At 42.2% G+C, this 12,716-nt stretch overlaps 1 protein-coding gene across 2 annotated transcripts in view; it reads left to right on the top strand.

Moving 5' to 3' along the window:
- Positions 1–12,716, top strand: part of PTPRB (protein tyrosine phosphatase receptor type B) — a 117,306-nt gene that overhangs the window by 100,242 nt on the left and 4,348 nt on the right. For both annotated transcript variants that reach the window (XM_054445024.2, XM_054445025.2), the window contains 5 exons: positions 1,157–1,291; positions 2,328–2,450; positions 2,637–2,800; positions 5,118–5,253; positions 12,533–12,653. In XM_054445024.2, coding sequence (XP_054300999.1) covers positions 1,157–1,291; positions 2,328–2,450; positions 2,637–2,800; positions 5,118–5,253; positions 12,533–12,653 — 679 coding nt within the window. The remainder of the gene's footprint in view (positions 1–1,156; positions 1,292–2,327; positions 2,451–2,636; positions 2,801–5,117; positions 5,254–12,532; positions 12,654–12,716) is intronic.

The following is a 12,716-nucleotide window of genomic DNA, read 5'->3' as shown; positions in this document are numbered from 1 at the left end:
CTTTTTTTTTTTTTTTTTTTTTTTTTTTTTTTGAGATGGTCTTGCTCTGTCACCCAGGCTGGAGTGCAGTGGCATGATCTCGGCTCACTGCAAGCTCCGCCTCCCGGGTTCATGCCATTCTACTGCCTCAGCCTCCCAAGTAGCTGAGACTACAGGCACCTGCCACCACGCCCGGCTAATATTTTTTGTATTTTTAGTAGAGACGGGGTATCACCGTGTTAGCCAGGATGGTCTCAATCTCCTGACCTCATGATCCACCCGCCTTGGCCTCCCAAAGTGCTGGGATTACAGGCGTGAGCTACTGCGCCCGGCCGACTCTGCATTTCTGACAAGCCTCTTGGTGATTTCAGGGCTGCTGGTCTGCGAACCGCACTCAGTAGTGAGAGGCTAGAGATTGCCATGGGGCATCTTGGAGGAGAATATCCCCCAGCAGAGAGAAAGATAAAAGAAGGCTCAGCCAAGCAGGCACCATGCTGAGGATAAGTAAGGATTGGTCAGATGAGAGGCAGTGTTTGGGTGGGCGGGGGTGGCAGAGGTGACATAATGTGGAGACCCTGAGGAAAGACAAAGAGAAAGAGCTTCGACTAGAATTGACAAGGAATTGCTGTCATTGCTGGAGTGCAGAAGGAGTAGATGAAAATATCCCGCTCTTGGACTGTGGTTTGGATTAAATAAGTCCTGACCCGCGACACATTAGATGGTAGATGCTCAGTCAACAGTGGTTTCTCTTCCATGATGCTTCCTGTGGATGACATATCTTACCAAATTATTCTGACATTGATTATCCAAAATGACTAACACTCTTCTACATTAAATAGGGAAAGAGCCTGAGCACAGTCCCTCAAACAGTCTACACAAATACCCCCCAACACACACATATAATTGAGGGTGAAGTGTTTTCTAGATCATTGCCTGAGTCCCCCATTTGCTTTCAGAATAGACCCAGGCAAGTAAAAGGGAATGTGGCTCTTAACACTAGTTCAATGTTCTGACCTTTGTCCTTCCTGCTCCCAAGCCTTGACACTTGTGTTAGTATCTTTTTCTGAAGTCAGAGACTTGGCAGAGACCTCCCTATCATCTAATCTGAAGAACTCTTTGTTTATAGTTCTGAAGAGGCCCATTGTTTCTGACTCTCCATATTGTAAATTCATTGCAGGGCAACAACTTCAGAAGAGAATACATTGTCACTCAGGGACCGCTTCCTGGCACCAAGGATGACTTCTGGAAAATGGTGTGGGAACAAAACGTTCACAACATCGTCATGGTGACCCAATGTGTTGAGAAGGGCCGAGTGAGTAAACAGCCTTCCTGACATCCAAGCTTTGCTTTCTGCCACCTGGATAGAATTCTGCCCCATCATCAAAGTGAAACCCCACAAAACCAAGTAGGGATCATGTGAGAGCATCGTTAGTGACTTATGCCACTCTGTTCAAAAGACTCTAATAGTAAACCCAAGTGATGCCTGATTCTGATTCTGGGTCTGAAGTTCCAGTCAAAGCTGTTTCCATTTGAGGACTGGGATTATCGGCAGTGCCCATTACACCAAAAATTACCTGGCCACTTGGCTACTCCATTCTTCAGTGTATGGCTGGGGGAGAGACTCTGCCAGAGTCACTGGACCTGCCCCTCATCCCAGGAAAGGAGAAGTGAGTTGTGGACTGTGTTGGCAGACACAAAGTAAAATAATAATCCAGACAAATCAACCAAACCCCCTTGTAATGCACTTATCATCCTCTACTTTATATGGTTATTTTGAGGATTAAAAGAGAGATTACGTATAAAGTGCCAAGTATCTGCGCTCAGTAAATATATGCTTACAATCCTCTTCCCCTTGTCTGTATACATGTAAAGGCGAGCTTACCTAAATGTTCTAACTTCTCAAAGATCTCTTAGCACATGGCCCACGTTAGGACAGTGACATAAAACTATGAACGAAGAAGGGCCAGGAAGACAGTGCCTTCCTCTACCCAACTAGATATTTCTTTAGAAAGAACAGTAAATTGTGAACCACAGTTTACCTGCTAGTGGAACTGAAATGCTGAGGGGGGAAAAAAAAAACTCAAGCCATATATCACTGGGCCTAAAAAATGAGTGAACCCAAAGGTTGGAGTCAGGGGTGTTCCTTGTACGGGCTCTCCCCTTCACTTGGAGCAGCACCTCAGCTTCAGCACTGGCCATGAGAAGGTTAATATAAAGTAGATGGTCAAATTGCTTTAGCAGCCGATCCTGAATTCCTAACTCAGGAAGACATTTAGAGGAGGGAAACCCCAGGTTCACAAAGGAGTCACTTTTCCGGACTCACGTTTTTTCTGTCTGTCCTGTTCTAGGTAAAGTGTGACCATTACTGGCCAGCGGACCAGGATTCCCTCTACTATGGGGACCTCATCCTGCAGATGCTCTCAGAGTCCGTCCTGCCCGAGTGGACCATCCGGGAGTTTAAGATATGCAGTGTATGTTAGCTTGCTTGACTTCATTTAACAACCGAGCTTGGGGAGATGAACGAGATCTGTGAACCCCACTTTTGCTGGTTCTTCTCTTGTAGTTTCAGCCCACAGGAATTTCTCCATGGCTCAGCTGTCAAGTTTGAAGGTTTGCATTGGACAGTTCCTCTTTTATCCTGCTCTCTGCTCTTACAGGAGGAACAGCTTGATGCACACAGACTCATCCGCCACTTTCACTATACGGTGTGGCCAGACCATGGAGTCCCGGAAACCACCCAGTCTCTGATCCAGTTTGTGAGAACTGTCAGGGACTACATCAACAGAAGCCCGGGTGCTGGGCCCACTGTGGTGCACTGCAGGTACTAGGAAACCTAGCAGCCAATAAAATGGCAGCCATAAGGGGGTTGTGCCTGGGAGTCTGGAAAAATACGTAAGCATGGGGACCAACCAGCCTGCCTCGCCCCCAGAGGGTTTTGTAACGTTCCTCCTCTTCTGCCAACGTCATTTCTCTTCCCTGACTTCTCCTTTTCCACTTTCTTCCCCTGTAGCCTCTCTCTCACCCTCACTCTCCAGCCTTCTCTCTCCCTCTTGCTTTTTTCCTACTTTCTGAAATGCAAAGTCCTGATGGGAATTCCATGCTTTCCATCATCAGGCATATCACCTTCAATCTAAGTTCCCAATAACTCCCTTCACATTCTAGCCAGGACAGTGAGCACACAAGCTTATTCTTGCCTCTGGCCATTCTTCCATTTTGGAATGGCTTTATCTGTCTTCTCCACCTAAGTCCTACCTATCCTTCAAGATTTATTTTCTAATCTTCCCTCCACGTCTAGTAGCATGTCTTTGTCTATTTGTGCTGCTAAAACAAAATACCACAGACTGGATAATAAATAATAGAAATTTATCTGTCATAGTCTAGAGGCTGGGAAGTCCAAAATCAAGGCACTGGCAGGTTCAGTGTCTGTTGAGAGCTTAGTCTCTGCTTCCAAGATGGTGCCTTGTTACTGTGTCCTCCAGAGCAGACAAAGGCTGTGTCCTCACGTGGAGGGAGGGATGGAAGGACAAAAGAACCTAGCTAGTTCCCTCCAACTGTTTCACAAGGCACCAGTCCCGTTCACGAGGGCAGAGCCCTCCTCCACCTCTTAATACTGTTGCATTGAAGATTAAGTTTCAACATGAATTTTTGGAGGGGACACAAACATTCAAACCACAGCACAGCAATTGCCATCTGTAGCACTTAATTTTTTCTCTTAAATTTCTGTTCTCTTGATTTCTCTTTGCTTCAGTCTCTCCAGAAAATCAGCCTAACAAGTGAAATCTCTCTCTCTCTCTCTGGGGAGCCTGGTATTTAGCTAATTAATGTTTGCAGCAACACTGATAGCCCTAACTGAATGGCACTAATAAATATGGAGCAGGGAACTGCAGCAGTAAGAGAAATGCCAAGTGTACTCATCTCCTCCCTGTCAGCCCAGCACCCTAGGAGCCCTGCTTTCCTATGTCCTTGGAACCTTGACACTTAATAGGAAGGTGAGGCACTCACCTCAGAGCTTTCTGCTTTTTGAAAAATGGCAGGCATTTTTGTCCAGGACCACTGGAGAACTGTTATCTTATAAATGTGTGTATCAATCAAAAATCCCCAGATGACACAACCATTTTGGGGAGGAATTTGGCAATCCCTAGTGCAGTTGAAGGTGTTCATGCCCATGACCAACCCAAGAGTTCTGCTTCTAGGTGTCGACCCCTGAGAAATCTCCACATATATTCATGTTCATTGCCAACACACGTTTTAATAGAGAAAAATTTAAAATGATCTCACTGCCACGGGATTAGCAGAGGTTTATGAAGAGAACTAAAAGAAATTAGATCAGCTGGGTGTGGTATATCCTGCCTCTAATCCCAGCACTTTGGAGGCCAAAGTGGAAGGATCACTTGAGGCCAGGAGTTCAAGACCAAGCTGGGCAACTATTAGGGAGACCTTATCTCTACAAATCTTTTTTTTTTTAATTAGCTGAGAGTAGTTAGTTACACGTGCCTGTGGTCCCAGCTACTCAGGAGGCTGAGGTGAGAGGACTGCTTGAACCTGGGAGGTCGAGGCTGCCGTGAGCTATGCTTGTGCCACTGCACTCCAGCCTGGGCAACAGAGCAAGACCCTGTGAAGGAAGGAAAGAGGGAGGGAGGAAGGAGAGAGAGAGAAAGAAGAAGGAAGGAAAAAAGAAGAGGAAGGAGAAGATCTATACGTAGCAATATAGATAAATCTGAAAACATAATATTGAGTAGGAAAGTTGACAAAAAGATACCTAAAGCATGTCTGTTACCATTTCAGTAGATTTTTGAAACATAGATGTTGTTTATAGATTTACCTGTATGTAGGAAAAGTATTAAAAACATGCATGGAAATGATACACAGTAAGTGCAGAGCAGTACTTATCCCTGGCAGAGTGGAGGAGGGACAGGAAGGGAGTGGAAAGAGATAGAAGGCTGTGGGGGGGTGGGGTTGGGGGACTCTGGGTTAAACTTATTTAAGAGAAAAAGAAAGAGCACATTGAGAGAAAGAAATATTCCTATCTTCTCCCATAACTGGGAAGGGAAAAAAAAGATTGTGCCAGAGTCTCTAGATGCAATCTTGAAAGGCAAATTTAATAAAAAGGCTCGATCTTCCTTTGCCATCTCTTCTAGTGCTGGTGTGGGTAGGACTGGAACCTTTATTGCATTGGACCGAATCCTCCAGCAGTTAGACTCCAAAGACTCTGTGGACATTTATGGAGCAGTGCACGACCTAAGACTTCACAGGGTTCACATGGTCCAGACTGAGGTAAGAGTTATAGACTGAAAGTTACAGGCCACCCTCCTCCCCACTATATTCCCACAAAAAAATATCCAAGACTTTAATCTGACAAGGGGAAATAACTATGACACATTAGGAAGAGAAAAAAAGAACTGAATATAGATATTTTCTAAGACTTGTTATTTTAAAACAAATCTCACTGGTCTTGAAGGTGACCATCTTGGGGATCATTTTAAGATAGGCTGGCAGATGAGCATAAGAACTTCACTTAGGAAAGAAGATCCCAATCTCTTCTCTCCCCCAGCCCCACTCCCTCCACCTACACCCCCATTTCGGGAGACCCCAAGGGAGTATATGTAGATGTTAAAGACCACGTGCTTCCATTTGTGCAGCACTTTTGACATTTGCAGGGCACTTTTGAACATGTTATCTCAATAAATTTTCACAATAACCAAGCGAGACATATTATATTCCACTTCCAGACTAGAAAATGAAGGTCCAAAAGCTTAAAGGGCTTTGCACAAAGCCCACAGCCATGAAGTGGCTGAGGTGGCTTGGGCACTATTCTAGAGAAACCTGGGCCCTTGAGTGTGCTATAAGCATACTAGCCTCAGAGTCAGATCTCTTCCTCAATAGAGACCAAGCATTCACGCCTCTGCATCAATGCCTTCTAAGGCTCAAGTTCTCTTACCCTCGTGTTTCACAAGTTTTTCTCCAAGTAACTATGCAAAATCCTCTGTATTTGAAAAAAAAAAAAAAAAAAAAAATCCATGGTTGGAAAAGTAAAAAGTTCTACACGCTTCTGTGTCCCCTCTTAGAGCCACAGTACCCATGGACAATGCACAGACAGCAATGCTCCATAAAAAGAGAGTTTCCTGCAGCCAAGGCCCCGTTTGAGCTTTATTGAATCCACTAATCCCAAAACCACTTTGACCCCTGAATTCTTTTCTTGTGCAGCACATATTAATAAATATCCTGCATTCAAGCCAGTAAAAATTGAACCAGAGAAATGAAAATAAAAATTAAAAATATCCTGCAGAACTCACATTTGGCAAAACAATGGCATCATTGCCTCCTGCAGGCAGGAACCTCTGCCACCACTATTGTCCTGGGCTGGGAGTACTTTCATTATAACAATGATTCCACCGTATTTGGAATGTTTTATTATGAAATTGTTTTAAAAAAAATATACAAAACATGGCTGGGTCCAGTAGCTCATGCCTGTAATCCCAGTGCTTTAGGAGGCCCGGGGGTGGGGGGCAGATCACTTGAGGCCAGGAGTTTGACACCAGCCTAGGCCACATAGTAAGAGCCCATCTCCACAGAAAATTTTTAAAAAGAAAATACACAAAACTAGGAAAAATAGTATAGTGAGTTTCCATGTACCCAAACCCCAGCTTCTACAATTATCAGTATTCTGTGTTCTCTTCCCATCTGTATCCCACATTTAATGTTCCCCTACCCCATGACATTCCCCCACTGAAATATTTTAAAGCAAATCCCACTTACCATATTATCTCATCCTTAAATACACATATACATATATACATGTGTACATGTGTGTATGTATATATGTATGTGTGTAATACATGTCATATTGTATGTGTACGTGTGTATATGTATACACCTATATGTGTACATTTGTATGCATATATGTGATATTACATATATTGCATATATACATATGTATGGGTATATATGTGTGTGTACATGTGAACATGTATACATATATATGTATATTTGAGATAAAGACTCTTTAAAATTATGACCACAATGTCATTATCACATCTATGTCTTAACCATAATTCCTAAATATCACCTAATAGCCAGTCAGTATTTAAATATCCCTAATTATCTCAAAAAATTACTTTTTGTAAAAAAACTATATTTGGTTTTCATTAGAATCCAGAGTTTACATATTTCATTTGGTTGAAGTGTCTCTGAAATCTTTTAATCTATAATCCTCCCTCCCATTTGTTTTCCATGATATTTATTTGTTAAATAAGCCAGCTCATTTGTTCGGTAGATTTTCCCACATTCTAGATGTGGCTGATTGCTTTTTCATGGTGGTAATATATTCCTCTACTCCCCATGGATTTTGTCAGCTGGTGGTTAGATCTAGAGGCCTGATTAAACTCAATGCTTCGTGGGTGGTGCTGAGGGCTTTCTGTTGCATGACATCAGAAGGCAGATCGCCATGTCTGTCTCTCTTTCAGCGCTGAGGAAACTGACAGTGAGTTCAGGCAGCGTCAGCCTGAACCCTTCGTTATCCCCATCAACCTTTCACTTAATGGTTTTAGCAGCCACTGATGACCTCTGCCTAGCTCTGTTATTTCATCAAAGGTTGCAGAATTATATTACCCTGTGTCATAATTATTATCCTTCAGCTTTCTCCACAAGACTATGCATTCCTAGAGGGTGGGAACCTGTTTTCCTCCTCTATATCCTCAATATTTTTTAATCTTTTAAATGAATGAACAAATATCCTACAATTATGTTGCTAAAAAGTCAGCATTAATATTTTGTTAGTTTATTGTCACTTTCACAAACTCAAACTCAAATTAATTTGTAACTTGGGGAAGAGGAGGTTATCATATTGTAAATAGTCTCAAACTGTATTTGTGTGCTCTAGTAATTGTCAAAGGATTCTTGGGCCATGTATCACCTCCATACACCTGCCCCAAACTCATGATACATTTTGGCAACTAGGAGGGACTCTACTGTCAATATCACTGGCTGACTTTCAGAGCAGAGGTAACACAATGTTCCTCTTCCTCCTTCTCCTTAGAAATAACTCCATCTTTTCCCTATTCTGTTCTCCTTTTCTTCCTGCCTCACTGAGGATACTGTGGCTTAGTTCCTCAGCTTGCCTTCTTAATGTTTGAGTTCCCCAAGGTTTTGTCCTCAAGGCACCACCCTTTCTCTCAGTCTTCATTCTTTGTGATATTCTCCATTCCCGTACATGCTCATGTTACCCAAATCTAATCTCCTGCCTCCGCATACATGTAAATGCCTGCCTACCAGATGGATCCCCCAAAAGGCTTACAGCCATCTAACTTCAAAAAGATCAAAGCCAAACTCATTCTCTTTCTTTCTTTCAAAAAACAAAACAACAACAAAAACCTTCCTCCTGCTTTTGCACCTTCCAGTTTCATTTAATAGTATTGCCATCCGTGTGTTTGCCCAAGCCAGAGAGCTGACCTATATTTTTTAAGGGATGCGGTCTCATTATGTTGCCCAGACTGGACTCACTCAAACTCTGTGCTCAAACAGTCTTCTACAGGTGTGCACCATCACGCCTGGCATGCTTACATGCATGGATATGTGCATTTATTTATTATTTCTATTTTTTGTTTGTTTATTTACGTGGTGAGACAAGATCTCACTATGTTGACAAGGCTAGACTCAAACTCCTGGGCTCAATGGAGTGGATTTCTTTTCCTCCAGTTCCCACATCCAAGCAGTCACGAAGTCCTTTCCTTCCCTTGGAGCTAGCCCCTCATCCCACTGCCACTGCCCTTGCACAGCCCTTTATCAACTCTCATTAGCCCTGCTAATGAGTAGCCTCCTAGTGGGTCTCCTGCCTTCAGCTCTGCCCTAATGATCCTTCACCACCACTACCACCATCAAAGTTGCCTTGCTGACTCTGCCAGCTCCCTGCAGAAAAATCGTGAAAAGCTCACCACTGCTCGTAAAATGAAGTTCAAACCTCACCCTGGGTACAAGCCTCTTTATAAGCTGGCCCCAACTTACTCCTCCAGCTTCATGTCATCGTACTAGCCACCACCAGTGTTTAGGGTCTGCCAAATTAAGGAAGGTTTACCCACCTGGGCCAGAATCCCCTTTCAGTCTTTCCATCATAATGAAATAAACATTGCAGTAAGATAAAATTTTCTCTCTCCCTTTTTTCTCAAACAAAATTCCAGATGCTATCCAGGTATTAGGTTGGTGCAAAAGTAATCGCGGTTTTTGCCATTACTTTTCATGGCATTAATTGCATTTTAATGGCATTTAATTACATTACTTTTAATGGCCAAAAACCGTGATTACTTTTGCATCAACCTAGTATCATCTGCCTTGCTTTAAGCCTCTGCTGAAGTTGAGTTGTTTCTACAGGCTCAGAATCCCTGGTGCTAGAGCTGGCATTTGGTAATGGGAGTGGGTGCAGAGGGGTGTGATCTGTGGCTGAGCCCCTGTGGGTGACTATTTTAGCAAAAGACAGAGGACATTTGGACCCCTTGTATTATTTTTCTGGGTCCATGGTGACAGTGAACTTCAACTTACCTCTGTCTTTATTTGAGATACAAAGGGATGCAGGTCTTCACAGGTTTTCAAACAGCAAGCATTTCTAAACAAAGAGGCATTGGTCAGGGGATTTGTGAGCGTCCCTTCTTCTTTTATGCTGCTTTGAGGGAAATTTGCAGCCTGACCCTGAGAGACACATTCAGGGAGCAATAACCTGTTAAAGAACAATAGATGATAGTCACAGTCTCAATCTCAATCTCATTTGCTTCTCCTGGGAGGGAAACACTGAGATGTTGTAGGACTAAGGACCTCAGGTTCCATTTGGGGCACTGTTCGAGGGGTTCCCCGTGACCCACGCAACCAGCATTTTAGCTGCATTAGACTTCTCATGGTTTCCAGAATATATGTGAAATTTTATGTTATGTTGCCTTACTTCTTTGCTTGAATTCTTATAAATATCACCTTTTCTCTTTAGCTTGATAGTTTCCTCCCCTGAAAGTGAACCTAATGGCTTTCTCTCCTGTATGAAACCTTATACACAATTGTATCTTACATTTATCATCTTATAGGTATTTGTTCACTAAATACTAAGCCATGCACTCAGGGATCATAAAAAGACTGTAATACTATAAATAATATCTAATAAATACTCCAAATATTGATGAAATTGGATGGAACTGAATGTGTCAACACTAAGCCAAGCCTTCACCAGTTAACAAAAAATTATCTTTTGTGATCTGAGATTCATATATTTTGTCTACTTTTCATTAAGAATAAAATGAGAAGCACATTAACAATCCCACCGTTTTAGTAGTAATCATTTTCAAAGGGATGTTCTATTGGGAAAAGAAGAATTTATATTTAAGGCAAGGCAAACTAATGGATATTAACTTGTTTCAAAGCCCATGGTGAATCATTGTTAAAGAATTTATTACTAGGCCATAGCACAGATGTACTAGAGTTCATTCACAGCTTACCTCTAAGGTCCCAAAGTAATGTAATATCCCAGTAGAACTGAAAAGATGAATTATGCTTTGGGTGGGAGGAAACAGGGAGGTGTCAGCCTATAATTTGGTGGATCCTTTTTAAGGTAGCAAAAAGAGACTGCTTTATACTAACAACCATTCTCAGATTGTACCTTTCTCAGATTTTCAAGATTGAGATTGCATATAACATTCATAATAAATGACAAAGGTCTGTGAGCAGAAAAGCAGAGAATAGTTATCAATATTATTGCAGGCCTCACTTCTTATTGATTTGTTTAAAATGTCCTTTTCTAGGCTGGGTACAGTGGCACACACCTGTAATCCTAGCACTGTGGGAGGCCAAGGCAGGAGGATGGCTTGAGGCCAGGAGTTTCAGACCAGCCTGGGCAACAGAGCAAGACCCTGCCTCTAAAAAAAATTTGTTTACATTTATCCAGGCCTGATGGTCCATACCTATAATCCCAGCTACTCAGGAGACTGAGGTGTGAGAATCACTTAAGACCAGGAGTTCAAAGCTGCAGTGAGCTATGATTGTGTCACTGTACTCCAGCTTAGGCGACAGAACAAGACTCTGTCTCTTAAAAAATAAATTAATTAATTAATTTAATTAGATGTTCTTATCTATTGATTATACCAGACCTACCTTATATAGTCCCAAGGATAGCTGGCCAGGCTAGGTTCCAATCAGGGACAATATCTAGTGCCAACCCATACAAATAAGTACCTGTTTACTTGGAAAAATTGTTTGTTAGTGAGGAAAGAGCTAATTGTTCTACTTTGTATCTCAAACCTCTAAAATACTTTAAGACTGACTACACTGATTGCCTTAAACACAAGATCTGGAAATATTTTTCAATATCTGTCTGTCTGACATCAATCTATATCCTTTAATAGACAAAGGATGTTAGCTATAAGAGACCTTTGCCTCCTTGTTTAGTAAGTGGGGAAACTGGGATCCCCAGAAGCCTGATGGCTCAGCCTGGCCTGGCTGGAGGCTGCTGAGAGCCCAGTCTCCTTCACTGCTCACAACTCCCTCTGAGCAGTTGCTCAGCAAGGGAAGTTATCAGCAAGGGAAGGTTCTGCAGAAATCAATTTCCTTATGAGAGAACTCAGGGAGTATAAGGAAGGGGGCCCAATGCACAAGCTTGGCTGCCTGTGGCTGAGACACAGTGGCAGTGGAGGTCTTCATGGTCACCAAAGCACTGACTCTTCTATATCTATTTATATTTCAAAAGTAGTAAATTCTCAAATAGCCAACAGATGGGTCTGTCCTCGCTATGTAACCCTTGTAGTTCTCTGCAGTTAGCCAACATCTTTGAGATTCTTCCACATGGCAGACCCAGATGCTGAGAGAACAGAGGTGGATAAGACACTGACCTTGCACTCAAAGAACAGTCCAGCGGGGCTTATTGTACACACCTCCTTTTTTTCACTATCTTCCTAGAATAAAGGGAACAAACCAGCAGAGTATGCAGTGAAATGATTTTCTCACTCAGTAATGCAATGAAATTGGGATTCATCTAAGAAAACTGGTGTAGTGAAAAAGACATGAACTTTGAGGTCACATCTCCAAGATGAAACCCTAGGGCCCCATTTCTTAGCTGTGTAACCTTGGAGAAGTTACTTTAGAGTCTCAGTTTATACTGATAATTGTATTTACTTCACAACATTGTTGAAATCATTAAATGAGGTAATTTATGTAAGCTACATAGGAGTGTCTGGCATTCGTTCATCTACTGAATTTGTGAAGGACCTACTATGTACTAGACACAGTTGTAGGCTCTCACAGAATATTTTTATTTTTATATATATATACATATATATACACACACACACACATATATATATATATATATAAAGAATGAAAAATACCACCTCTCTGCCCATTACCATTGTTCTCTTTTCAGTGGTAATAAAAGACAGTCACTCTTTTATTTACCAGAGACCATTAGTGAAGTGGTGATCAAGAAATTTGCTAACTATATAATCTCATCATTGTCAACAGTTTGTGAGTCTCTCATCTTTCTTATGCATGAGAACAGGCCCTCCTCTGACCTGTTTCTGCTTTTCCACAGTGTCAGTATGTCTACCTACATCAGTGTGTAAGAGATGTCCTCAGAGCAAGAAAGCTACGGAGTGAACAAGAAAACCCCTTGTTTCCAATCTATGAAAATGTGAATCCAGAGTATCACAGAGGTAGGCACTTACTTCACTCACTTCCCCAAGTTCCTTCATCAAGATATGGTCAATCTGGCCAGG

The sequence above is a fragment of the Pongo pygmaeus genome, chromosome 10 (assembly GCF_028885625.2).
Source record: "Pongo pygmaeus isolate AG05252 chromosome 10, NHGRI_mPonPyg2-v2.0_pri, whole genome shotgun sequence".
In the NCBI taxonomy this organism is placed as follows: domain Eukaryota; kingdom Metazoa; phylum Chordata; class Mammalia; order Primates; family Hominidae; genus Pongo; species Pongo pygmaeus.
Note: the sequence above shows the minus strand (reverse complement) of the source record. Positions and strands in the feature narration are given on the sequence as shown.